This window comes from Vicugna pacos, chromosome 19 (genome assembly GCF_048564905.1).
Source record: "Vicugna pacos chromosome 19, VicPac4, whole genome shotgun sequence".
NCBI classification, from domain to species: Eukaryota; Metazoa; Chordata; class Mammalia; order Artiodactyla; family Camelidae; genus Vicugna; species Vicugna pacos.
This window is the reverse complement of record NC_133005.1, coordinates 42,729,951-42,756,296: the sequence shown is the minus strand read 5'-3', so window position 1 is coordinate 42,756,296 and position 26,346 is coordinate 42,729,951. Positions and strand designations below refer to the sequence as shown.

General features: G+C 43.7%; 1 protein-coding gene across 2 annotated transcripts in view; it reads right to left on the bottom strand.

Moving 5' to 3' along the window:
* Positions 1-25,589, bottom strand: part of VAPB (VAMP associated protein B and C) — a 45,284-nt gene extending 19,695 nt beyond the window's left edge. Inside the window, exons 1-2 of one of the 2 annotated variants that reach the window (XM_072944468.1) lie at positions 25,261-25,589; positions 1,470-1,622 (exon numbers count right to left, since the gene is read on the bottom strand). In XM_072944468.1, coding sequence (XP_072800569.1) covers positions 1,470-1,622; positions 25,261-25,318 — 211 coding nt within the window. In that variant the 5' untranslated portion in view covers positions 25,319-25,589. The remainder of the gene's footprint in view (positions 1-1,469; positions 1,623-25,260) is intronic. The other variant, XM_072944470.1, reaches the window with a different exon arrangement.
* Between the last annotated feature and the right edge of the window lie 757 nt (positions 25,590-26,346).

Genomic DNA, 26,346 nt, shown 5'->3' with positions numbered 1-26,346 from the left:
TACCTACAAAGGAAGGCCACCACCTCAAAAATCCCAGTCCCTGTTAAGTAGACAATCATAAATCAAAACAAATGCCCAATATTAAAAAACATTCCTATGATGGGGAAAAACAGAAACCAAATGATACGATCAAGGGGCACAGAAATGCCAACAACCTGGGTCCCTTCCCTTCTCCAGCACGCTGCTGTTCAGAGTCTGGGCTTCAGAGCCAAACAAAACAACTCACGTCTCGGCTCTGTCACCTGCCAGCTTCGTGAGCCTATGGCCACTGGTCTCCTCAGTACGATGGGGGCATCCCTCACAGGGCAGAGAACAGAAATTACACGAGATACTAGCAGCAGCAGCGTGGACCCTCTATACACGTTGGCTCCCACCCTCCTGATTTCTCCTGGATAGTAACTCAATTTGAGAGTCCAGACCAGGTCTTGCAGTCTCAGAGAGAGGCACACAAGGGACAGCTGGTGTGGGCACACCACAATGAGAGACCAGTGGACGGAGGGGATGAGAGTTTGCAGAAATGATCAGATAATGAAACACCTTGTATCTTTCCAAAGAGGTGAGTCATTTTCTTTTAGGTGTCAAATGAATAGCCAGATGTATCACAATCAGAATCTGTCATGAAAAAAGCCAGCCAGGTACCCATTTCAAATGAGTCGCAGCTTCTAGCAATGTAGAACCCTCGGTGGGCGACAGCATCTCCTGACCGTTAGAGGATAAGCACACACTCCCTGACTGCTCCTCCACAAATACAGAAGGCACTGCTGGATCCAGAAGTTCTAACGAGCTGCAAGTTTATTCCGTTTCTAAAATACGTTTAGACTCAAACCCATCAGTTACATCTCCTTAATTCTGAAATCCAATTCTCAATTTGGGCACTTTACCAGCATCTTTTCAAAAGTTGGACTTCGGAAAATATATGCACTCTCAGACAAGAGGGGAAAAAACCCATCAGACATGCACAAAACTTGCACCCTTGAATATATTCCAATTTCCTCAGCCTTCATCTCCCTTAGCTTTTCACAATCAGTAAAGTGCAGTTACCAATCATTGGAAATGACATGAGCTTAATGTCAGAAATCATTTAGCTTAAATAAGAAAATAACTTCATTTAGCTTTCTCCCACAAAGTAAAATTAAGTTTGTTTAGCCCTGTTTTATTTATTGCCAAAGGGCAGATTTAATTTCAAGGGAGTGAAACCAAACTCATTCCGAAGTCAAGTCTGAAGCTACCACTTTAATTTTGCTCTAACTCTTGAGGCACAATGGCTGTAAGCATTAAACCAAAGAGGCACTGATTATGGAAAAACCACAGGTGAGTGGGACCCACTAAACTTTTTAATCAGAGGGTGGAGGGCTTGGGAGAGACGTCTATCACCTTCTTTGCTCCACTGCAGAAACAAGCTGTGAGAAACCCCCCTGCCTCTAGGGGCCTTTTCAGCCACCCTGTTGGCCTCCATCCTCAGGACTTACCAGACACATTGATGGAGGTTCCCGCATCGATGATCCCACTGTTGGGCCTCACGCAGTACCTCCGCGGTGCCGTGGTCTTTACTTTAAAGCACACATTTCGGTCTGTCGGGTTGCCCAGCTTCAGGTTGGTGGTGACAACGTCGGTGAAGGGGCCTGTGGAATGACATGGAGACTGACTGGGACCTCATCAGGACACTGAGAAGATCGAGTCATTTATGGTCTGGGGTCAGGAGGGATGTAGAAGATGGTTAAGGGAAGATTCAAGACCCAAAACCAGCTCTGACAGAAGGAGCGATGAGCTGCGGCCAACGCAGCAGCAAGGACAGCCGAGACTCCCCGAGTTCCCTCTTGCCACCGGCACCTCCCCCAGGCAGGGTGCCAGCACACAGCGTCTCACTGAGACCTCACAGCTTCACACCTCCTGCCGGAGGAGAAGACTGAGGCTCAGGAGGACACACTGCTTGTCTAGTTTTCATGCTGGTTAGTGGTAGTTAGGATCTGTAACTGGGCAGCGCGAATCCAAGGCCAGTTCTTAACCTATGCTGAACACTGATTTCCACAGTGACAAAGTGAAACCTACCAGGGAGAACGTAAAGGACGAGACCTGGGACCAAAATGATTATCAAAGGCAGAGCGTGCCAAGAGTAGCAGATGTAAGAAAGACTTTAAAGCATTAATGATCTATAAACACAAACCCCCCCAGCACTACAGTGTTGCTGCAGCCCACACCTGAGACGTCACATTCAGTTTTAACTACCCAGGCTACTGGGAAGACTGAAACAAAGCTCGGTGCCCTAAGGGTATTTTTTATTATTATTTATTCATTTTCTACTTTATTAGATTTTTTAATTAAAAAAGTAAAACATGCTTCTTAAAACAAGCCAAACAATGAAAGATGTATAAAGAGGAAGTTAATAAGCTTTCCCTGGTCCCCTGAGGTAACCAGTATTAACAGTATGGGGGATCCTCCCACACCATCTATGTGCACAAACAGTACTTACATTCGTGCGTGGGGAGGAGGGATTAACATAAATGAGTCATACTATTCACTCGCTCTGAAACCTGCTCTTTTTCCACTTACCAATCTACCTCCAACACTTGACCACGAGGGCTTATTTAAGGAGTCAGGTAGGAGGGCTGAAGTACAAGACCTCTTAGGGTCCTTTTTAACCCCTTTCAAACGTACATCTTTTCACTAGGTAAACAGTGGTATCTTCGTGCTTCCTCCACACAAGCTCTTTACTCTTTGTATCAAAAGTAAGAGATGAGTTGGGGGGGGTGTATGTGCTTGTGTGTTCACAAACTAAGAAATACAAAAAAAAACTCTAAAGTTGGTTCATCTGCTCCCTAAGAAGACCCAAAACAAAGACATTTAAGTCTGTGCCTTGAAAAATTTTCAATCAGATTCTAGGTTCCGTAGGACAAGGATGATGCCTTACTGGTTTCTGTATCTGCAGCGCTGTGCCTGGCATCTGGTAAAAGTGTGTGTGTGTGTCCAGACAGACAGAGACACAGAGACTGACTCAGATACACTCACCAAGGAGGAAACCACCTTGTGGGTTACCACTAGCAAAATTAAAATCTCAGGCTGCTTTCTCACCTCTGGAAGTACTCAGGGTATGAAAAATCAATTTGATATGGGCTTAACTTAAATATAAATTAAGAAATCAATAACAGTGAAAAGGAAGAAAGGAAAAGGGACTCAATTTCAAAATAAAATAAACCACAGCCAGTTCTGCTTGAAAGCTCATTTTGAAAATGTGCGTTTGTTCCAGTGTGATTGATGTGCATATTAGGGGGACAATCTGAGCATAAAACGAATTTCACATTTGCTTATGTGTGATTTTGTCTGCAGGAAATGCTCAGGGAACAGAGAAAACCGCATCCAGCTGAACTGAGCCGCACAGAAACACACAAAACACACAACTGCACACGTCTCAGCCACCTGGCAGCTCCCTCAGCGCACACGCGGGGCAGGAGCGCTCCCAGCCACACCTGGAGTACAACGCCCCTGTGATTTCAGGTAACCTTCCTTCCTCCACTTCAGCAACTCACAGACTGCAACTCTCCCACGGCCACTTCCACAGGCCAATGTCAGGTCTCTGTTAAGGCAAAGTGCCATATCTATGATGGTACTGATGTACTTCCTACCCATTTAACGTGTGCACAACTGTGCTGCTGCTTCCATTAGGTTCCTATCTTTGTGTGCGTGAGACCAACGAAGTCTTTGAGCGTTAATGCACCTAACCTCATTTTCTCCTGGTAAATCCTATGGTTTTACTGTGTTATTTTGTATAGGATGGTGATTTTTAGGAAGGCACATGTCAAATTATAGTGGAATTGACTAGACTACTGGATTACCTATTGTTTTGTAGTTACTAATACTAAAAGCTATCCTCATTCTATGAGCAATGACACCTTCAAGAATGAAATGCCCAAGGAGGATTTCTCCACTTGCCTACCTTTCCAGTAAGCCCTGCCTCTGGCCCTCTGGCAGTCAAGCTGGAAGTCTCGACAGGGAGGCATTTTGTAGATGCAGCTGTGGCCAGATGTGGGGAGAGGCAAAGTCTCTGGTATTTCAACTCACCTACGGACTCCATCACACACAACTCCCTCTCTAAACTCTACATCCTCTCCATATTGAGAACAAGAAGCTGACACAGGAGCCTGGGTACCCTATGACCCAAGAGGATTTTCAGCTACAGTGAGGGAGAGCCAGATGCTGACCAAGTTCCATCCTTATATCAAGTTTACAGTCTCAAGGGAGAAACAGGACACTCAGTGCTGAGGCAGTCTTTGTGAGATTACCCAGGCAGCAGCTCTCCATGACTACCCTCTTCCACCCTCCAACACATGCCGTTTGACTCACGGTGAAGATGAAGAAAGTCTGAGCTCCCATTAAGTCTCTGCTTGCTTAGGGCAGTGGTAAAAGAAAAATAAGAACTAAACACAACTCTGGTTTTGTGGAGTCACAGAAAGCAATTACACACACACACAAGCTCAGACAGATCTACAAAGGCACAATCCCCATGTGCACACATTCCCCGAAACTCACATAAAAGGTGCCAATCACAAGAACACCACATAAGCACAGCTCCAGCTCAAACGGCCCCACAACGCTGGGGGAAGAGAGGAGAAAACAGACAAAAAATGTGAGACACCTGAGAAGGAGTTAGCTTTCAAATGTAAAGCCCACGTGGCAACTATACTTTCATAAAAAAAAAAAAAAGAATCAATTAAAAGCAGAGTTTTAAAAAGTAAAAATAAATAAACAATAAAGCCTGCAGGGGAAAACAATATTCTCACGAATAATCTGACGGTGATTTATAAACTTACCAGGCCTTAAAGCTTTCCAGTATGTGCTTAAAGTTACTCACTTCAACAAAATTCTGCCTCAAGAACATGGAAACATCTTCACATCAGAATGCCAAGAATTCATAACAGCCCACAAACACATGCAAAAAGACACAGATTTTCTAAGGTGGTGTGAAGTACACTAAGAGCAGAGCACACGGACACTGGCAGGACCTCACTGTGACGGAATCAAGAACACGTTTCCAACTCAGTTTCTCGTGTCTCTTCCTCCTCACCCTGCCTCATAAAGTGAGGAGCGCGGGGGTGGAGGTAAGTTTAAGTGTGTTTATCCTTTACATCGACCTTTTCTTCTAGGTATTCCACAATAATAAACCAAATTTAACTGTAAACACTAAGTTGTTTTTAGAAAGTCTACCAGTTAACTTATTACAAAGCAATCTAAATAGTATTTCAATCTACATGATTCACCTAAAAGGTAGCTTAAATTATTAAAAGGCAAATAATACTTGTAGTAATAAGCAAGATAAAATAAATACCCCAGAATTCTCCTTCAATATGCAATCCTGAGCTTTTAAGTGTTAGAGACTTTTTTTGGACTTACGTGGGCTTTTATTTGTAAAAAATCTGGAGGAAACTATACTAAAAATATTTGAAAGTGAACATCATTGATAAGGCAGCAAAGTGTCATGAATAAAACTCAAAAGGTATTTTATAAAAACAGGCCAACCCATTTTTCCCCACCCTGGGCAATTTACTCTAATTTTATTGAAAATAAAATTCTATTCAATTTGAGTAATTATAGGAAATAAACCATGTTAGTGGTCTCCTTTTCCCCTGTATTAATGAATCAGAATACACAAAAACCTCAATAAAAATGATGTAAGGGCTTATGAGCATCATTCAGATTTTTACTAGTCAGTTTTATTTCATAAAACTGCCATTTGCATTAAAGCATTACGTAAAAAATCGGATTTTACTATACCAACATGCATATTTATCACCAATGAATTTAAACATTGCTTATGTAGTACAGAGTCAATTTCACAAATGAAATCTTCAAAAGTAGACTTTTCTCTTTGAAGAGATGAAAAAAATGATTTGGTATCTCTAGATCTGAAGCACATCCTTTTAATCTTTTTTCTTTCTAATCTTCCATTCCTTATTTCAGACATTTATATTGATACTTATTTTAGGAATAAACATCTAAAATGTGAAATAGGTCAAAAAATGAAGCAACATGAATTTGGGAGAAATTAGGAATATTCCTTAAAATTTTAATTTTTCTTCTTTTAAACAATTTGAATAATGTTCTTTATGCCCTATATTATGCATAGTCACCTGTGAAAATTCTTGTGAATTTGACAGATGTTCATGAATAGCATTAACTAATTTGAATTTGAATTCCTTGACATACTCTAAAATGTATTTAGATAAAGCTAAGCACAGTATAAACTACTTTCTCCACCCAGGCTTGGCTTCCTGTCATTTTAAAGTGTGTATTTTAAGACAGTAAGAAGATCTAGAATTGACCTGTCTTAGAAAGCAAATAATACAATGCCAGCAGAAAACGCACAGCATTAAAAGTAAAAGCAGGAACAGTTAATTATTCAGTCTTACTGACAAAATGGAGTCTTGGAATTAAAAAGTGCTGGTTTAAAGGTCAAGGAAAGAAGGTCACAATCCAGCAGACTTCTCAACAGTAAGACATCGGGTTCCAGACACTGAAAATGTCACAAAAAATGGCCGGATAAACGTATTAATTTAACACAAGAGCATTTTGTAGAGAAAGTATTCCATTAAATGTTTAAATATTTTACCAATCTATGCATGGTTTAAGTACTTCTTTCCTGTAATTATTCATTTAGAGATCCATGCAGGAAAAGACTATAACAAAACTCTACCTTTCACAGATAACCATTTTCACAAAAGGATAACTTAAGGGTTCAGGTCCCAAGGACTACAAAGGTAACAGTGAAAACTTCAACTGAACTCAAAACTCAGTCTTGACCTTACTTATCTATGTAACCTCAAGCATATCTTATCACCCTATCTGTAAACAGCAGGACAGAACTTAAGGGGTATTATTTTATTTTTACTCAGTAGTTCAATTTAACTAGAAAATAAAGATATAGATAGGTGGATAGACAGACAGACAGACAGACAGAAAGATTTAAAAAACACACAAAACTATAAAACTCCTAGAAGATAGCGTAAGAAAGTCTAGATAACCTTGGGTTTGGCAATGACTTTTCAGATACAACACGGAAGGCACAATCCACGGAAGAAATAATTGATAAGCTGGACTTCATTAAAACTAAAAATGCTTGCTCTGCAATGGACAGTGTTAAAGAGAATGAGAAGACAAGCAAGCTGCAGACTGGGTGAAAATGTCTGCGAAAGACACATTCAAAATACGTCATCCAAAATATACAAAGAACTTAAAAGACTCAACACTAAGAAAATGAACAACCCAGCTTAAAAAACGGGCAAAGGATCTGAACAGATGCCTCAGCAAAGAAGATATACAAGCGGAAAATAAGATCTCGCCAACTAAAAGCTGGCACTTGCCATCCACCTCTGCTTGGATTAAATCAGCAGCTGGCCTCCAACACTCCCTGAAGAGTTGAGGATGGAGATCAGGAATGAGGCTGTCTGTGCTCTGGGAAAACTGGCAGAACAGGCCTTTTGATAATTAGGTATTTTCAGAAGATTTTATGAGCCCAAATTCTTGCATCTTCTCATATCTAGAAAAGCACTAAAATCATTAACAGTGACAGCTGCTCCTCGTGGCCAGCAGCAAGCCTCTGCCTAAACATGTGCTTGACTGCACGTCCCCTCTTCACTGACATCATGTATACACCGAGTTTCCCCCTCCTCTTTCAGAGCAGTTCCTCGGAGTTCTCTGAGATGCTGTCTCCCAGGCTATAGTCCTCATTTTGCCCCAAATAAAACTTAACCCACAACTCTCACACTGTGTGATTTTATTTCAGTCAACAATATACAGATGAAAAAAATACACAAATGAAAAAATGTTCAACATATGTCATTAAAAAATTGCAAATTAAAACAACAACGAGATACTGATACACACATAGTAGAATGGCCAAAATCTAAAACACTGACAACAGCAAAAAGCTGACAAGGATGTAGAGCAACAGGAATTCTCATTCATCGCTGGGGGGAATACAAAATGGTATGGAACTTTGGAAGACAGTTTTCTTAAAAAAACTCAACATACTCTGTCTCCTATCACATTATCCAGCAATCACACGCCTTGGTATTTACCCAAAGGAGCTGAAAACTCATGACCACGCAAAAAGCTGCACACACGTTTATAGCAAGTTTATTCATACTGCCAAAACTTGAAAGAAATCAAGATGTCCTTTAGTAGGTGAATAAACTGTGGTACATACAGACAATGGAGTATCATTCAGCACGAAAATGAGCTATCATACCATGAAAATTCAGACACAGAAGAATCTTAAATGCTTATTAGTAAGTTGAGACGAATCTGAAAAGGCTATATCTTGTATAATTCCAATTATATAACATTCTGGAAAAGGCAAAGCTAGAGAGACAGTGGTTACCAGGAGTTAAGTGGGAAGGGAGGGATAAACAGGCTGAGCACAGAGGACTGTTGAGGCAGGGAAGCTGTTCTGTATGGAGCTATAATGGCACACATCATCATACACTTATCACAACTCACAGAATGTACCACACCAAGACTGCACCCTGAGGTAGACACAGGCCCTGGGTGATACTGATGTGTCAGTGCAGGTTTATCAAGTGTAACAAATGTACCACTCTAGTGCTGGATGTCGATAGTGGAGGCGACTGCATGTGTGGGGCCAGGGGTATATGGGAACTCTGTATTTTCTGCTCAGTTTTACTGTGCACCTAAAACTGCTCTAAAAAAAAATAAAGCTTTTTTTTTTAAAGGAAAAAAAGTATTTGACCTTTATATTAATTCACTTTTGGTGGAACCCCCCAACATTTTTGGTATTAAATATTATTGAGTTTTAAATACATTTTTTATTTATATTATATATACATATGAATAAAGATGCTTTGTTTTGCTTTTCTTCCTTTTTCTGGATTTCATTAAATTCTCGTATTGCAAATACATATCCTTCCTTTGTAATATGTCTCCCAATGTAGCTACAGTACTTTGAAACTCAAACTATATGTGTTACCAAGTTATATACCAATTTGATATATAATCTATCAGGTCTCAGCTTTCCAGATATAAATTTAAAGTTATTAGCTTCACAACAGTTTTTTTTTTCACTCTGCATAAAAAGGGCTATATTATTTTATACTCTTGCAAACACAATTTAGGTACATACAGTATCTCTCTTTTCTTCAACCCTTCCAAAAAACAAGTTACCATATTTCACTTCAAGTCTGAAAAGATTACCTTCTGGGAAGGTAATAATCTGTCTCCAGAAGCCTAGGACTGATGATAGATTTTATTAAGACAATAAAATTATGCTTGAGGTTTCAATACAGTAGACTCTGTGTATGGGAAAAGTATATTAAAATGTGAGGAAATGGACACTATAAAGTAAAAATCTGTTGGATATCTCACAGATGTCTTTAAAATTTATCCTTTGATAGTCTGTTTTCATTACAGGTATCCTATTGCCTCCTGCTTTCCCTACCCATCTGCAATGCACCAATCTTCACATTATTTTTCTTGTTTACGTAAGTCTTCCAGTTTCAGAAGGGAAACTCCATGAACACAGACACTTTTCTGACCCTCTTGTTCACTACTGAGAGTCAGCTTCCAGAACACTTTCAGACATAGAGCAGTCAGTAAATAAATCTGCTGAATGAATGAGTGGACGGCCAGGCATGCTTCTATCTGTTTTAAACAACACTTCCCCTCTTCCTGCCCGCGTCCTGTACGCACACCGGGCTCTGGATGAACGTCTAGACACCCGCTGCGTCCTCTGCATCTTAGACTTAACATAAGCTGATGGTATTTCATTTGTTCCTTTCCTGACTGTTTCCCACCTAGAGCGAACCTCCACTTGATTCATCACTGGATACCCTGAGCCTAAAACAGTGCAACACACGTAGTAAAGGGCCCACTGAGTGAGTGTAGTACGAATGAACACCAGGCTTCCTTAGTGGCAACTCACCTCTAATTCTGACCCGTACTCCATGTAAATGGACCCATACTCCTTAACTTGGATCTGAAGCCATGATGTTTTTACTGTTCATATACAGGTTGAAGGTACTGAAAATTGTTCACTTGTGTCAATAATGCTCTCATCATTATTATTCTATGATAATATTGTTTAAAGTTGCCCCTCTAAAATATCAAAGAAAGATTTCACAGTAAAAGATATTCAAAGAGAGTTAGCTCTTGAAAAACCATGAACTCAAGAGTAAGGACATCAGGGCATGTTTTTTAAAAACTATTTTCATCATTTAATTCTTAGCTCACACATTAAATCAATGCTTAACAAACAAAAATAAAGCTTTGCAACCAACGTGTCTTTAATGGCAGATGCTAGATTCCAATATTTCAGCAGAATGCCTAGTTGTGTATCTCCTCTTTTGAAATAACCACACATAAAGAACTCTACACATACACAAGACTTTCCCAAAGAAATCTCAGAATGCAATGTGTTCTAAGCTAATAAAGTAACCTTCCTGATATCCTCAGGAGGTGCCAGTTACTGAGAAACATCACATCCATTATTACAGCAAGAGAAATGAAAACCAACAATACTCACTAATGATGCCATCAAAAACACACAAGAAGCCAGCTCAACTGAAACAGACTATACCAACCTTAAGGCTGGGCTTATTCAACTCACTAGTTTCCTAGCTCCTTTGGGGCAAAGTGAGAGAAAACTCAGTCCCCCCATCAACTCCACAGGTGGGAAAACTAGACCCCAAGCCACCCTCCTCTAGTATAAGAACTCAATAGATAAAAGTGCTATGGACGCCCACGATCAAACTCAGGAAAGCTACCTGCAGAAGACATACAGCTAGACAGCAAGGAGCAGCCTAGGAAGCTGAAGGATATTTGCAGCTTACGTCAACAGATAAGCAATTATTATTCAGAATGCATAAAGCACTCTTATTAACGACAGACTGCTGAATTCTCATGCAGGAATACTACACAACAGTTGAAAAGAATGCACTAGACCTGTACTTCAACAAGAGACAGGTCTCGGAGACATGTTAGTGACATACACAGCATGATACCACATTAACTAGCACAGAAAAACATGGGAACAGTTCACACTAAATTCCTCTGGACAGTAAAGAAGAGAGGAACACGAATGGACAGATGTGGAGGGCAGACATGTCTTCAAATTCTGAAGTTTATTTATCAAAGAAACATTTAAAACAAGTCTGACAAATTAACATTTAGCTATTCTGTGTTTGGGTGTTCATTACATTATCTGTATTTTTCTGTATTTACATTTTCTTCCACATAAGAAAGCTGTAGTTTATGTAAGATCCAAACAATGTTTTGAGAGAACTTCCTTCCCACCCAGAATGCCTCGTATGTATAAAAAATACTAGAATCCTGAGTTGTGGAGTTGTTGAAAACCAACATATCTATATCAATAGGCATCCTTGTGTACTTTTTATAAAAATCAAGGTTATTATTTAAAATATGTTTAAGGTAGCAGTGCTCTCATTAATTCAAGACAAAGATCCAAACCTAAAACTTTTGACAAAATCAATTTTAAGAATTTTGAAGACTAGAAGCTGTTACCCATCTCGAGATAAATACTATGACTACTTTTTGTGAATGCAACACTTTTTTTCTAAATAGAAAAATGGCTAAAAGTATTATATAAGCACTGAAGCTGCACACACCGTATTTATGCCCAGCACTAAGGCAGGTCATAGCACACCCATGAAGACCATTTTAAGGTAAGGGCACACCTGACTGGTATCAATTTTATATCAGTTCTAAAAGGATCTTAGCCTATTTTAAAAACTAAATTTTTTTCAATGCACAATCTTTATTCCATTGACTAACAAACATCAAGTAATTTTTCCCTACTTAGAAGACCAAAATTTGTGATTAGAGTGATCATGAAAATAAAAAGATAAGCAATATTCTACTTCAAAAAAAAATCTACCTAAATAGGAGAGTAAAACATGAAGCATTGTTTTCACACAAAGCAGGAGGAAACAAGACATACATTATGCCCCAGTGAGGAACATGAGTGATCAGAGAGCAAGGGGTCCCAATTTCTCATGGCTGGAGTTATAATGTGACTGAGTTATAAATGAACAGTTCAGGTCAGGTGCCTAAAGTCAGCATCAGAAGAAGTAAAAACTTATCCCAAATGTTCAGTCTTTAGTGGAGATGACAGATAGCGTATGAAAAGCCTCCACACCAAAATCAACACATCTCAATTCACAGCAGACACAGAGGAGTGAAGCAAAAACACTTAGCATTCTGCACTTCGGTGGTTCAACTTGAATTTTCAATAAGTGAACACTGAGAAGTAGCAGGATGTGTTTATCAGTTAGTATGTAATCTGCCCTGGTCTCCTTTCCAATAGAGAACCTAAGTTGCTGTACCAGTGAGGAGAGATGATCAACCAGGTCAGCAGCTTCTTAAACAAACTGAACAGGAGGCCAGGAGAAAGGCTGGGAGACTTGGATGAAAACTATCTTCTATTTTCCCCTTTCTCTGCCTTTGGAAATCATACTCATTCTTCAAAGTTTTGCTCAAATGCCTTCTCTTTTGGAAAGGCTTACCTAATCTCTCAGTTGGAAAAAATTATTCCTTCTAATACTGTGTTCTAACAATAAGCTGATGATTGCCAAATTTATATCCACAGCCTGACCCTCTCCCCTGATCTCTACTTGCAGGTGTACCGAGCATCTCAGGTTTATCATGGCCCAACAGCAGAGTCTCCTCCCCCAAATCCACAGCTTCCCATCTCAGGAAAAGAAACCACCGTGCATCAAAATGCCTGGGCCACAGGCAGTTACCTACATTTCCCCTCTCCCCTTCCTCCACGTTTACCCTCTCAGCCAGCTCTAGCTTCAAAGCAGATCTGGAATCGAGCACTTCCCATCACATCCTCTCCACTGCAACTGCCCTGGGGTCCAAGCCACGGTCTCTCCCACACACTTGGCCTGGACTGAGGGTAACTGTATGGATTACGGATAAAACTGTAGCAGCCATATGGCTTCCACTCATACCACCACCCACACATCTCCCACAGCCTACTCTTCCCACACCAGCCCTAGTCTTTTAAAAACAGACTCCCACTCAGAATCCACCATAACTTCCCATCTCACCACAAAATCCAAAGTCCCTCCTGTGGTCTGTCGACCAGAAAGGCTCCTTTCTCTCCCTGAGCCCCGTTCCCAGCGCAGCTCTAGCAGGCTGCTGCCAGCACAGTGCCTCCGCTGCTCCCCAAACGCACCAAACTTACCACCACCTTGGGGCCTTGCACCCTCTGTCGGGAGTGCTCTGCCCCCTAATGTGTGCACAGCTCACACACTCATTTTATACAGGTCTCAGTTCAGAGACCACCTTCTCAGAAACATGACCTTCCCCAATTACTCCCTTTAAAACAGAACCCACCCTTTATCCCACTTAGCCCACCACCACCCCCGCTTAGCACCTACCATCGTCTGGGGCCAGATTATGCATATTTCCTGTTCTTTTACTTAGTGCCCATCTCCTCACTAGAAGATGCGTTCCATAAAGCAAAAATTCTGTCAGTCTTTTTATCTCGTCTCTCAAGTACCCAGAACAGTACCTGGCAAGTTGCGGGCATGCAGTAAGTAACGGAGAATGCACAGTCCAGGTACTGTGCGAGGCCCCCAAGCCAGAGAGATGACACCACGGCTCCTGCTCAGAACTCAGAAAAGACAGAGTGAATATACCTGGAGAACGAACCCAGGACCCTCCCAGAACTAATGAGTAAGAATCTCTGGGATTGAGGCTTTGGAATGACGTATCTTGAAAAAAAAAGTCATCAAATGACAGTGACACTAGTTAACATTTAACAGGTCTATTCTAAGCACTTTATATGTGTTAACTCACTTAATCCCCTAACATACCCCATGGTGAAGAATCTGAGGCACAGAGACGTTAAACACCTTATCCACCGTCATGTGACTTTTAGGTGGTAGACCCAGGATTCACATCCAAGCAGTCTGGCCCCAGAGTTCACACTCATAACTGCTGGGCTGTACACTGCCTCTGGATGCACTGACTACTGGCTGAAAGGTAACATATAAAATCTCGTGTAAACACAGGAGGGCGGGGAGGGTGGGGAGTTGAACATCAAGGGGAAGTTCATCTTTGAAAAGATGAAGGAACGTACATTCTGAGCTGTAGGAAAAGCCCTGGTGTCAGCACGGTGACCACCAGGCTACAGGAGAAGGGGAACGAGGGATGAGAATGAAGCCGAGACATGAGGTGAGTCGTGTCTGTCTATGCTTTTTAAAGCTTACAGTTTAAGTGAAAATAAACTGTAGAAACCTTAAACCTATACAAGTCTGGAAACGAGTTCTGCTTGAGGAAATGAAAGGAAGAATATGAAGAATGAAAAGTGATTCTAGGAGGCTAGGTATGAGGAAGGAAATGGTGTTCCATTTTCTTCTCCTGGGCTCTGAAAAGTATTCACTGCCCCTACCCGCGTTCCAGCAGAAACCAGGTTAAGACTGGATGTCCTCACAGATGTCTGTGTGTGTGTCTGAGTGTCTGTCATCCTAAACAGCTTATAAATATTGCAGTTGTTTAAAATGGAAAATAAAAGCTGAGACTGTTTCAAAAACAAAAAACTGTGGCCCGATTTTGAAAGGTTCTGATGCTGGCCTAAGAATTTTGAACACTAACCTATAGGATTGAGGGAGTCAAGTAACGTTTTAAAAAAAGAAATAACATGATCAATTTCAATTTTTTGAAAAACAACTCTGAAAACTACCCAGGATAGCCTGGAGGGTGAGGGAAGTAGGAATTAAATTAGGGACGGAGAGCTGGGACACGCGGCAACAGTCCTGAAGAGAGAGGCCTACACTCGGCAAACAGTGGGGGATAAAAAAGCAGCGGGTGCAGAAGATGTCGCTGATTAAAATGGACCGACCAGATGTGGGGGGTGCGGCAGAAGGGACAGGGAAAGACGAGTTTAGGACTCCTGGTTACCCAACTGGGTGCAAGGGGCATTCCCAAGACGTGGAAGGCACAGTCAATGGGAACGAGAGTACACATCACGAACGCAGGGGGATCCGCTGAGTACGAGGTGCTTTCATGACAACCACACAGGCAGGGAAGTCTGGTGGGCAGACAGCCTCGAGATCAAAAGATCTGCGTGGAGACAGAGACTTGAAGTTTACTGTGTAGAAGTGAGAGGTAAAGGGATTACGAGTGAGAAAACATACAGAGAGTGGTTAAATGGAGAAGACTGAAGACAGACGCTTGGGAAATGTCAATATCCAGTAAGAGAGACGATAAAGGGGAGGGCAGTTCACCAGAAAAGTCAAAGACAAATGTGGCAGAGAGAAACCTGGTGAACTGAAACAGGTTTCAGGGGAGGGGTATGGTCTGAGAATTGAAAGAAAAGTGAAGGCGTAAACAAACCAGTCATTGAGATTCACTGCTTCCAAAGCTTCAGTTGTGATGTAAGACCGGGCACTTGCCTAAGTGCAAGAAGATCTGGAGGATGTGATTTCTCTTTAGGAAGGGGAAACTTCAGCATGTCTGCAGGCACTGGGAAGGCATCAAGTGGAAGAGAAATCTGAGACGCAGAAACAGAGAGGCTGACTAGCAGAGCAAGACACCACAAGCGACGGAAAAGGAATGGGGCCGAGAGCAATGGGTGAGGAGGGGTGCTGACTCTGCGAGATCTCTCTTCCACATACTTACAAGTTTGCAGGAGAGAGAGAAGAGACCAGCACGGCATAGAGCATCTTTAAATATTTTCTGAGTGAAACACATGGTGTCCACACAGATCAGCTGCACACAGCAGGGCTTTTCAATGGGTTTTGCCATTTCTTACCACAAAAAGCTTTCTTCTTTTCCCCCTCTCTCCTTAGACCCGGACACCGTTAACCCCGTAAGAGCGTGCCATGTGCCACGCACTGTGCTAAGCACTGGGCTGGGGGATAAAAGACCATCCAAAGAAGGCAAAGGGCTTGTTGATTAATAGGGAAGGAAGTCAAGGAACCCAACACAGCTCACTGTGACAAGTGCAGGCGCACAGGGGACAGGCACAACATTGAGCGGGCAGCGTCAGGAAGACGACCTCACAGCAGTGAAGGAGGGCTCAGTGAACAGGAGGAGGAATGAACTCATCCTGTGTGATGGAAACACACACAGCAGCTCTGTGACCAGGGGGACCCAAAGGCTGGAGCACAGGCATGAGGAAAAATGACACCGGGGAGACCAGGAATGACGGGCACAAATGATTTCCCACGTCTTGTTAAAGAATTTACACTTTTTTTATTTTGGCAGTGGGCACACACTTAGAGATTTTAAGCAAGCACGAGATAAGCTCAGATCTGCATATTTGAAAGTGCTATCAGTATGGAAAAGTAAGAGGACTCAGACAGAGAGACCAGTTCAAAAGCTACTACAGTCATCCAGGGGGGAAATGGGGAGACAGCCACAGAGGGGACAAGGAAGAAGGGACAGATGTGAGCCATGGGCCTTCTGAGTTCGAGCTGCCTAACCATGTGGATGTGAATACCATTCAAGGAGATGACTGCAGGAAGAGGGCGTTTGGAGAAAAAAGGAAAAGGGAGCGGTGAAGAGTACATCTGGGTTGCGCTGCACTGGGAGTACCTGCAGCCCTACACACGGTGTGGGGCGGGCCTGGGGTCACTGGTGAGTGCTGTCAGAAGCCAAGGGTGCTGGCAGAAGAGCCCCTAGCAGGGAGAGGGGGGAAGTGAGAGACAGAGAGAGGAGAGGAGCAAGAAGAAGGCGAGAAGGAAAACCTGTACCCCTCAACATGATCAACAGGACTCCACAAGGAGTGGGCAAAAGTGGCCACAAGGGTGGAGAAAACCAAGAGGGTAATCAGGGAGGGGAAGGGAAGAGCGTCCAGCAGCACAGCGGCGGCAGGTGTCAAACGCTACAGCAGGCACACCCGAGGGGAAGGAGACACGGGCAACAACAGGTGGAGGAATGAAGTGATAATGAGGCTCCCAGGCAATGACTTCAGGAGTGAATGGGTGGTGAGAAAATGGGGACCACAGCGACTTCTAGAAGCTTGCTAGGGTAAGAAGGAACGTGAAGGGAGTAGCTAGAGAGGGCAGACACACTGAGAAAGCAGCTGTTCTTTTTCAAAGATGGACAAGTCAACACTCAGATGTTTACTGAAGAGGACTAACTGCCAAGCACGGTGCTCAGGCATGCAAGGGGGAAAAAAAACCCAAAAAACGATCTTGCTTTGGAGGGCAAAGACAACAAAGGCATTCACTGAAAAAAAAAAATACAAATAAAATAAAGACACCAAATGAACTGACTAAGTCCTCTCTGGACCTCCCTAGATGACCCCTCACGTTTCTCCCACCTCTGCGTTCTCTGAGCAGGACCAGAGGTCAGCGAGGCACCCACAGGAAACTGTGATCCTCCTGTCCCCAAATTACTTGAGAAGTTCTGAAAGAGTGCTTCTGCAGATCTCTGAGGAGTGATTCATGGCTTTCCTTCATCTAATTAGTAAAGCAGTGCCTGACTTTAAAAAGGTCAAAAAGCACGGATTCAGATTTTCAGGGCAGTCCATCAGGATACATTTATATGCCAACAAATCAATTTAACCAACAGAATGAGAATTCAAATAAGCCTCCACAAGGACAAACCTTTGGTTTTTCAGCAAATTCCTCTTTTTATTCTTGTGTATGCTTCTATTTCAAATGAGCATACCAAACACTGAAAAGACGACCAAGTCCAGGGTTGTAGCCCTTCTCTGGGGTTACGAGAAGAAAACAACTGTAAGAAAAGAATATATTCTATGAGTTACTAACAGGGGAAACTAAAGAAACAAAACCTGTCGAAGTCTGCATTCTAGCACAGAAGACAAAGCAACCAGTAAATAAAGCACACAAAGAGAACATAAACAACATGCAAGTGACACACAATTTGTACCGTCGGAGGTGATGCAGGGAAAAACGAGATGAGAACATCTCCAAGAATATGCAGGGAAAGTTAACAGAATAGTAGAGCTTTTAATAAGGAACAAGACAGCTCATTAATTAAAGACTGGAGAGCCCACTAGTGCACAGCAGGGACAGGGGCTAAGAGAAATACAAACCCCAGTTTCTGCCCTCCAGGGGTTTTCCATCTTTCCTCTTCAGCTAAATTAAACTTTAATCTCATGTTCTCAAGATCAGAGCTGGAAGGAACACCAAGGATGCCGAGTTCATGCCTCCTCACCCAACAGAAGAGGAAATCGAAGCTGGGTAGGGAGGCGAGCTGGGTGCCCAAGGACAGCAAGGTTAGGAACAGACGCCTCCCTCTGTACAAAGCACACAGCTTCAACCCTGAATCAGTCACGTTATGTTCCTTCAGACAACAAGGGGTCATCTGTCCATGAGAGAAAACCTCAAAGACTGAGTTGTGGAAAAGGAAGAAACCCAAAATACTCCCAGTTGGACAAGCATCTATTACACACACAAGCATCACATCCATGCACGCCTCTAAGCCCTCTCCCTCCTGATTCGTATCATCAGATGTCACCATCTGGGGGAACGATGGCTTCTCAAAGTACACCTTGTACAGGACAAAACAGCACTTTCGGTTATTCACCTTGAATTTATGACTTTCAACATCTGAGAAATCTCCAGTTATATACTAACTTACCCATATTTGTTCCTCTGCCTGGTAGGAGCAGTCGGGACCACAGGCTTTGCAGCCCCACTTGTTAAGTTTAAGGTAGCACCTCTGGGAGGTCATTTATTTCAGACATTCTTATCTTAATAAGCACCCTTCTGGGCCTCTCTAAATTCCCACTTTACAAATATGCAAACCTGAGAAGTCTACCACTCACAAGTTTCACCCTATCTTCCAAAGACACAACAGCAGACTTGCAAATTACTTGAAAGTTAATGTGCTCTAAATACACAGAATCATTAAACACCAACAAAATGTTATAGAAAGTGAATATTCACAAGGTAAATCAAAGAATGCTTCAAAGTCATCAGTATAAACATAAAAAAAAAGTATGGTAAGAAATCTCTCCTAAAGTTCCACAAAGAATAATTCTTAATTTATTAATGTTCTTAAGAAATTATCCTGACAGCTCCTAACACTTCCTTAATGGTTAGAAATTCACTGCCTCTCTCCCTCCAAAATGAACCCCTTTATAAGTTCATGCTAGAGTCAACGTGGTAGACTGGGAAGAAATGGGCTCTGGCGCTAGACAAACCTGGGTTCAGTCCCTGCACCACCATTCACCGCTGTGGCCTCATCAAGGGCAGGCTCCCGAACCACTGAGTAACACACGTCACAGGGCTGGGCTGCAGGCTAAGTAGTAAGATGAGGGACAGAAAGCAGCTCCTGCAGTCCCTGGACTTTGTGGACTACCTTCTGGAAATTAAGCACTTACCTTCTAGAAATGGTCACTCTTCCCCTACCTTTTCTTTCCCCTCAAATTGCAAAATGAATGTCAGTACCACTATGGCCACTGCTTTCAACTCCACACTCAACCCACTGCAGGTATGCAGAGGAAGTCCACCACTTCACCCCTTACTAACACGCCCTCTGCTCCCAGCTCCCTAATGTTTTCCATTCCATTCCTCTCCAGTCTAAGCGCCCTCTGGCCTTTAAAGTCAACCCAAGGAACTCAGAGTCATAAAGGTTACAAGCCACATCACAAGCAATTCAAACCTAGGCAAACAGTCCAGGGGTCCATTACACTGTCTTAAAGTACAATCCAAAAGACACAACCGTCTCAAGCTCTCTCTCCCCAAAAATGCCTATTTCCCTACCCCCTTCCCAGGGGCATGTGTGCCCTCCAGCAACACTCCAGGGGCCCACCTGGGCACACAGATGCATGCACGCACGCATGCACATGCACGCACGCACACACAAACACAGCCAAAGGCCTGACTGAGGACACCACCTGATACAGATGGAGAAAAATACTAACCTGTTAGTCAAAAACTGGTAATAACCCTTCTGAAAGGATGAAGGAAAATTCTAGAAGGTATTTCTAAGCTTTACAGTTTGGTGCCATTAATGCTAAAATGTGATTAAAAGAAAGCACTGCAAACATGATTTTTCCCAGGGGACCACGGCATTTTCTCAATGTTTTTCCATGCAAGAGGGGAAAACTCAAAAGCACATTAAGGCATTGTTTCTAGATGTCAACAGCTTTTGTTAAAAGAACATGTTCAACATTTTGAAAAATAGATATTCTAGAGATACTATTTTGCCATATTGATTTTTTTTTTTAAATAATCTTAAAATGACTTGCCAAGTACAGTAACTTTGTTTCCATAACAAAGCTCTTTAAACAACTCTTGTTTCTGAAAAGCCAGCAGCCTAGGTCTACTAGGTAAAAACTTCAAGAGTGCACATATCCACTGAGCAAGGGAGCAATCCTGGATACGCTATGCTGATGACAGCCTGAAAGGGCCTAAAATGACAAAAAACGAAGAAGTGAGCCTGGAAACCACAATGCAACTTTGTTTTTAACACAATCCCCAGTGCAAAATAACTGTGCAGAGGCTTTTATTTTATTTTATTAAAGACACTCAATGGTAACCTTGTCTTGACTAATGGAACGCAGCATTCTTTGTGTCTTTCTTGTCATCTTGCTGAAAGTTGTGCTCATATGTTCCAAATCATGGTTATCCTTCAGATGGCAAATTTTTTCAAATATAAACGGCTGATGTATGAAGCAACCTTGGAGATAATTCCTTATGTAAAAATTCAAGTTTCAGGTTCTAAAAATAGAGCTGAAGGGTAGTATTTGAGTATAACCAATACAGTTTACTCCCTTGATCCCTGCCCTAATTTTCAACTACTTAGTGGTAATATTGTAGGGTCAGAGTTCTCAGCATTTTAGCTTCAGCACTGGAAGGAAAGATGCTACATAATTTTAATAAATAAAAGATAATGTTAATAATGTTTAAGAGTTCATTTCTTTAATAAGCATCAATTCATACTAATTATTTTAATAAATCCACACTTGGATGCAAAGCTACCAGGTAATTATGAAGATAACTGTACTCATGTTACAACCACACACAACAAGGAACTATCACCATTTTCCAAATATAAGCTCACAGCCGAAACTATCCATTTCTTCCCTAAAGAGTTAACTGTGAAGAAAAGAACTAATAAGGGTAAAAGTAAGTTAACTTCTAGTTCACATTTTTCTCCCAGGAACAAAAATTCAGAAGTAAATAACACAATCTATAAAGATTTAAGTTTGACTAAAGCTAGGTAAGTTTAATGCCACTTGCCTCTGATGAGCAAGCTGGTTAATAATTAAATAAATGAAGATAATCTATTCAGGATGGAGTTAAACTACTATCATAAAGAATCTTAAGCACACTGCTGACATTTTGTTGTGCTGTAAAACACAGTCTGCTCTCTGTGATCATGAAATGTTAAGGAAATCAGTGCTATACTAAAGCTAAAGAATTAATGCTGTAATTAGCATCTGAAAGATAATTACTGCATTGAACTGACTATATCTACAGGGTTTTATATTTTTTAGCTTCCTAAACAATATTAAATTACACATTAACTTAAGAGGGTGAACTAATGATTCTAAGTATGCTTTCCTTATACAAAAGAGAGTGTCCCTAACCTGTCTACCTAAGTTCCTATTTTCCCCCCAAAGCCATAACCAAGCATGCCAGTCCCACAGTGCCATCCCACCTGTGATCCATACTGACCAACAGCAGGACCATCTGAGACTTCTCGAAGGCCACTGGTCTAGTCTCAGAATAAAGCAAAGATAAATGGGCCCACATGGGTTTAAACCTTAACTAATCAGCTTATGAGGATGGTTAACTGACCATTCTCCCATGACCGTATCATAGGGGCGGGGAAAGGTGCCAGAATATGAAGGATTAAAAGTGTTGGGCAATGACCAAGAAAATGCAAGACATACTGCTTACCACGGATGGGAGGAGAAAGAAGAGCTCCATAACACCTGACAGTAACCCTCCTTCAGGAGGCTCTCCGAGCTGGGCAACAAGGGGACCTCAGAGTGAGGAGATGGAAAGAAAAGGATGTGGCCTTGGAAGAAGTGAGATCAACAGAAAGAGCAATAATGCAAAGCACACATTTCACAGGTTTTAAAAACCCTTAACTGTTTCAGAAAGGTTCCCCCAGTCCAAAAGAGATTCTACCATTTCACCGTGGCAAACGTTTCAGGGTCATGCTTGCAGAAGGCCAGGAGTCTTTCCCCTTCTGACACTTAACACGACGCAGCATGACATCTTCCGTAAAGCAGGTCCTGTAAGTCTGTGTTCCCAGTTTTCTTCTGTAACACCCTTAATGTTGACATAACCACACAAAATGCCCAAGGCGAAAAGGAACCCAACACAGGTAATCCACACCATCTTAGGCTGCACTTAAAACATGGTTAATTTTTTTCCCTTTGGATGACACAGATCATAATTATTATCTTCTCAAGCAAAATTAGCTGAGTTTGATTCCTGTAAGTGAACCACCCGAAGTCAGAGTTACTCCCCTGAGTAACCTGGAGGAGACCTGTTACACATGCCAGTTCTCATCCTGAAATGAGCGATCTCCATCCAGCAGGCCAGGGTGTTGACATTCTATTCTAATTTTACTAACTTGGGGCTCAGATCAAAACAAACCAACAAAAAAAATCTCATAAAGTGGTTTACACATGCCTGCCTGCAGATGCCTTTTCAGAAGCCATAAGCTAACAGTCTTCAACAATTTGACACCATGACTTTCCTGGACCACTTTCCTAGCAAAAATATCCACTGACCTAGGCCATCCTCACTTCGGCCAATCCAGGGGCAGACAGGTCACTATTCTCTGCCATCCCTTTCAGGTAATGAAGCTGAAATGATGGAACCAGTTGTCTAAATACAACCACCAATCTCTGTGTAATACTATACATTTACAAAGCAGCTGAACGGCCATAATACAAACAGAACTTTCTACAGGAGGAAGACAGATATGAGCACCCTTTCATGGACTGAAGAGTGATTCCAGGCTTTGGGGAGTGAAGTGGCCAGCTCAAGGTCAAACATCTTTAAGTAAAAGACCTGGGCCAAAAACTTTAATTTTCTCCAATTGGTGCCTCTTTCTAAAACATCACATTAGAGGAGAGTATGTGTACTAGGGGTGGGGTGAAGACTGCAGGGGATCAATCAACGAAGAACGAGCTGAGGAGACACACAGTGTGAACCTGGTCACTGGCTGCACCTGCACACAGAGGCCTTGGAAGACCTGACTCCTGTCTGCTAGCCAGCCTCAGCTCCTCCTTTGCTCTGTGACCCCAACACACGCTCCTTACCACTGTTATTCAGAACTACAAGCAGCATCCCACAGGAGCTCAATCACCTCAGCCTTGGTGCCTCTACAGTTGCCTCCCCCTGACACGCTCCTCACCTATTTCTTCTTTTGGCCTGCTTCCACTCAATCTTTAAACTCAGCTCACATGACACCTCCTTCAGGTCTTGATCACCTCAGTGCTCTTGGAGCACTCTGATATTAAGGTATCATTGCACTGTCCTGGCTGATTCTGTCGTTTGCCCCTTTCGCTAGGCTCAACTTCCTGGGTGGAGGTTGGGGGGAGAACAGGGGCATACACGTGATGTGACCCATCTCCTCCTGGTACCTGACACACACAGTGGGCACTCAGTAAATGTCTGCGGACCAAATGAATGAACACGCCAGTTCCCAGGAGTAGCTAAGCCAGGCTTCCAGGGTAGAGAACTTCAAACGACCCAGGTGGAAACCATCACCCTCCACATTCACTTTAGCTACATGGATTCCTTTCCTAGCCTGGCTCCTAAGAAGGCAGCCATGACAACATCACGCAAGCTAGAGAATTCTCATGGAATTATAACCCACATTAGGTTCTTGTGGTGGTTGTGTTTGTTTTCACTGAAAAATTTTTGGTCGTTTATACATTTGGAGTCACTTCAAGTTGTGAACCTGAGGGGCAGAGTGACAGGCACAGTTCTGGAATATTTCCCAGGGATCAGACTGGGACCGACAGCCTAGTTGTTAAAGAATGTGAGCTCTTAAGTCTGGGTTCAAATGTGCCATCTGCTGACAGGTAACTCTGGGCACGTGACCCTACACAACCTCCTGCTGGTACCTATGGACTGGGGTGCATGTGGCCAGCCTACCTTCCAAATCCACAAATATCTACCGGGTACCTACTGTGGGCCAAATGCCCGCGATACAGTGGTGACCAGGTTGTGCAATCGAAAGCACACTCCCCTCACGCCAGCCTGTTCTGTTTCTTCACAGCACTTACCCTTGTCTGAAATACTCCTGTGTGCTAGTGTGTCGGCCCTCGTTAGAAGGTAAGCTTTACGAGAGCCCGGGACTCGTCGGTCTTGTTCGTTCGTATCTGTCACATGCCAAGCTTACGTTCACCACACAGTTACTCAACACGTTTGAACAGAAGGAATGGGCGAGTCAGACGAGGTCCCTCTTGTCCCACTGCACTTATATTTCAATGGAGAAAGTAGTGGGGAAAAAATAAAAAAGGTACACATCACAAACACACGCGGCCCACTGGGCTTTCTCTGCCTCCAGTTCCAGGCTGCTCAGGGGAGAAGAAGGCTCTCACCGCCCTGGCAGCCCCGCCCAGCGGCACAGACCTGAGCAGCGGGCACAAGGAAGGCAGAAGGAAAGCCGGGCCACGTCACGTCAGAACTTCTGCGGAGGTTGCTTTCATTCATTGGCTCAACGTGTATTTACTAGGCTCCTAATACGTGCGGGGAATAAAGCAGAGACATGACAAGGTCCTGTCCTCATGGAGTTTCCCTTCCAGTGTAGAAACACAGTAAACCGGCGGGTGAACGGTCCTTTTCGAGCTGACCACCGACAGGGATGTGACAGGTGTCCACGGTGGGGTGGCCGGTCAGAGGGGGCCTCTCTGGGGAGGTGGAGGTGACGTCTGACCTAAGACCTGACCAGGCCAAGCTTGCAGAGAGCAGGGGAAGAACCTTCTAGGCCACGGCGGCCGCCGCGCTCGCACTCAAGGGCGGAGACCGCACACTGGACGGCAACAGTTAAGCCGGCCACTGTGCGAGTGTCTCGAGGGCGAGGGCGCGGGAGGCTGTGGAGGAGCAGGCCCTGGACTCCCGCACACGGACGCCGGGGCCCTCGGGTCCCCGCGGCCCTCCGCAGCGCCGGGGGCGCGGGGCGGGCGCGCCGTCGGGCGGGGGCGGGGCGGGGGCCGCGGGCCGGTGGGGGCCTACGTCACCGCCGCGCCCGCCGGTCCCTCCGGAGCGCGGGCGGCGGCGCGGCGCGGCGCGGCCGGGCCCGCGGCCGAAGATGGCGGGCCTCCGGGCTTACCTCGGAATTTGAGCTCGTGCTGCGGCTCGAGGCTCAGGACCTGCTCCACCTTCGCCATGTTCCTCGGCGGCAGGGCACCTCTGGCGGGGAGACCCCTGAGAGGTCACCTGAGGCGGGAGGCGTTAATGCTGCGCCCCCTTTAAATCTGGGAAAGGGGGGGCCGGCCGGGGCGCGGGCGGGGGTCGTCTACTGGGTGCGCGCGGGGGGGCGGCCTACGCGGTGCAGGCGCAGGGGCGGAGGGCGAGGGCGAGGCCGCGGTGCCCGGCGAGCGCACGGCACGCACGCAAGCACGCACGCACGCAGCGACGCACGCACGCAGCGGGCTGGCCGACTCGGCCGGGCGCGCGCTCGAGCGCTGGGGAGCTGAGCGCGCGGAGCCCCTGTCGGGCACTGCGCAGGCGCGGCGCTGGCCGCGGGGGCGGGGCTGCCGGCAAGCAGGGGGCGGGGCGTCGCGCAGGTCCGGGGGAGGGGCGGGACTGGTTCGCCCACAGTTGAGGACTTTCTCTGCCAAGGTTGTTTATTCAGGGCTGTGGGGGCCGGGCTTTGTGTTGACTGCTTTATTCAATAATAGTAATTAATCAGAATGAACTTCCACTTTCCTTGCTTATGTAGTGCCAGGAAACTAAGAGACTGAATAATAATGAATGACTATTCTTACTATAAGCGTAATGTTTACGGGTGAAGAACGAAAATGGTGAGCGATGTGTGCTAGGCACTGTGACGTATGGTAAGCAATAAATATAAATTCAGTAAGCTACCAATGATCGCTTGCTTATTTTGTGCCACTCTGGTGAACGCTTTGGATAACAGCATCAATTATAATAAATAAAAGCTACTCTACAGTAAACGTTTATTATGTAAGAAGCACTGTGCTGAATCCTGTAAGACTAAATGCAACAAATATTTAGAAATACAATAATCAGAAAAGTGGACCTAGTTCCTGCCCTCTCACTAGAGCTTACTGGGGAGAGAGCCTTTGATTAAATAAGCACACACAAAAAATACGATTAAAAATTACTAGGAACCCAGATCTGCTTGGCCTCAAAAGTGAACACTCCACCTCATTTTTGACATTTAAATTTTATT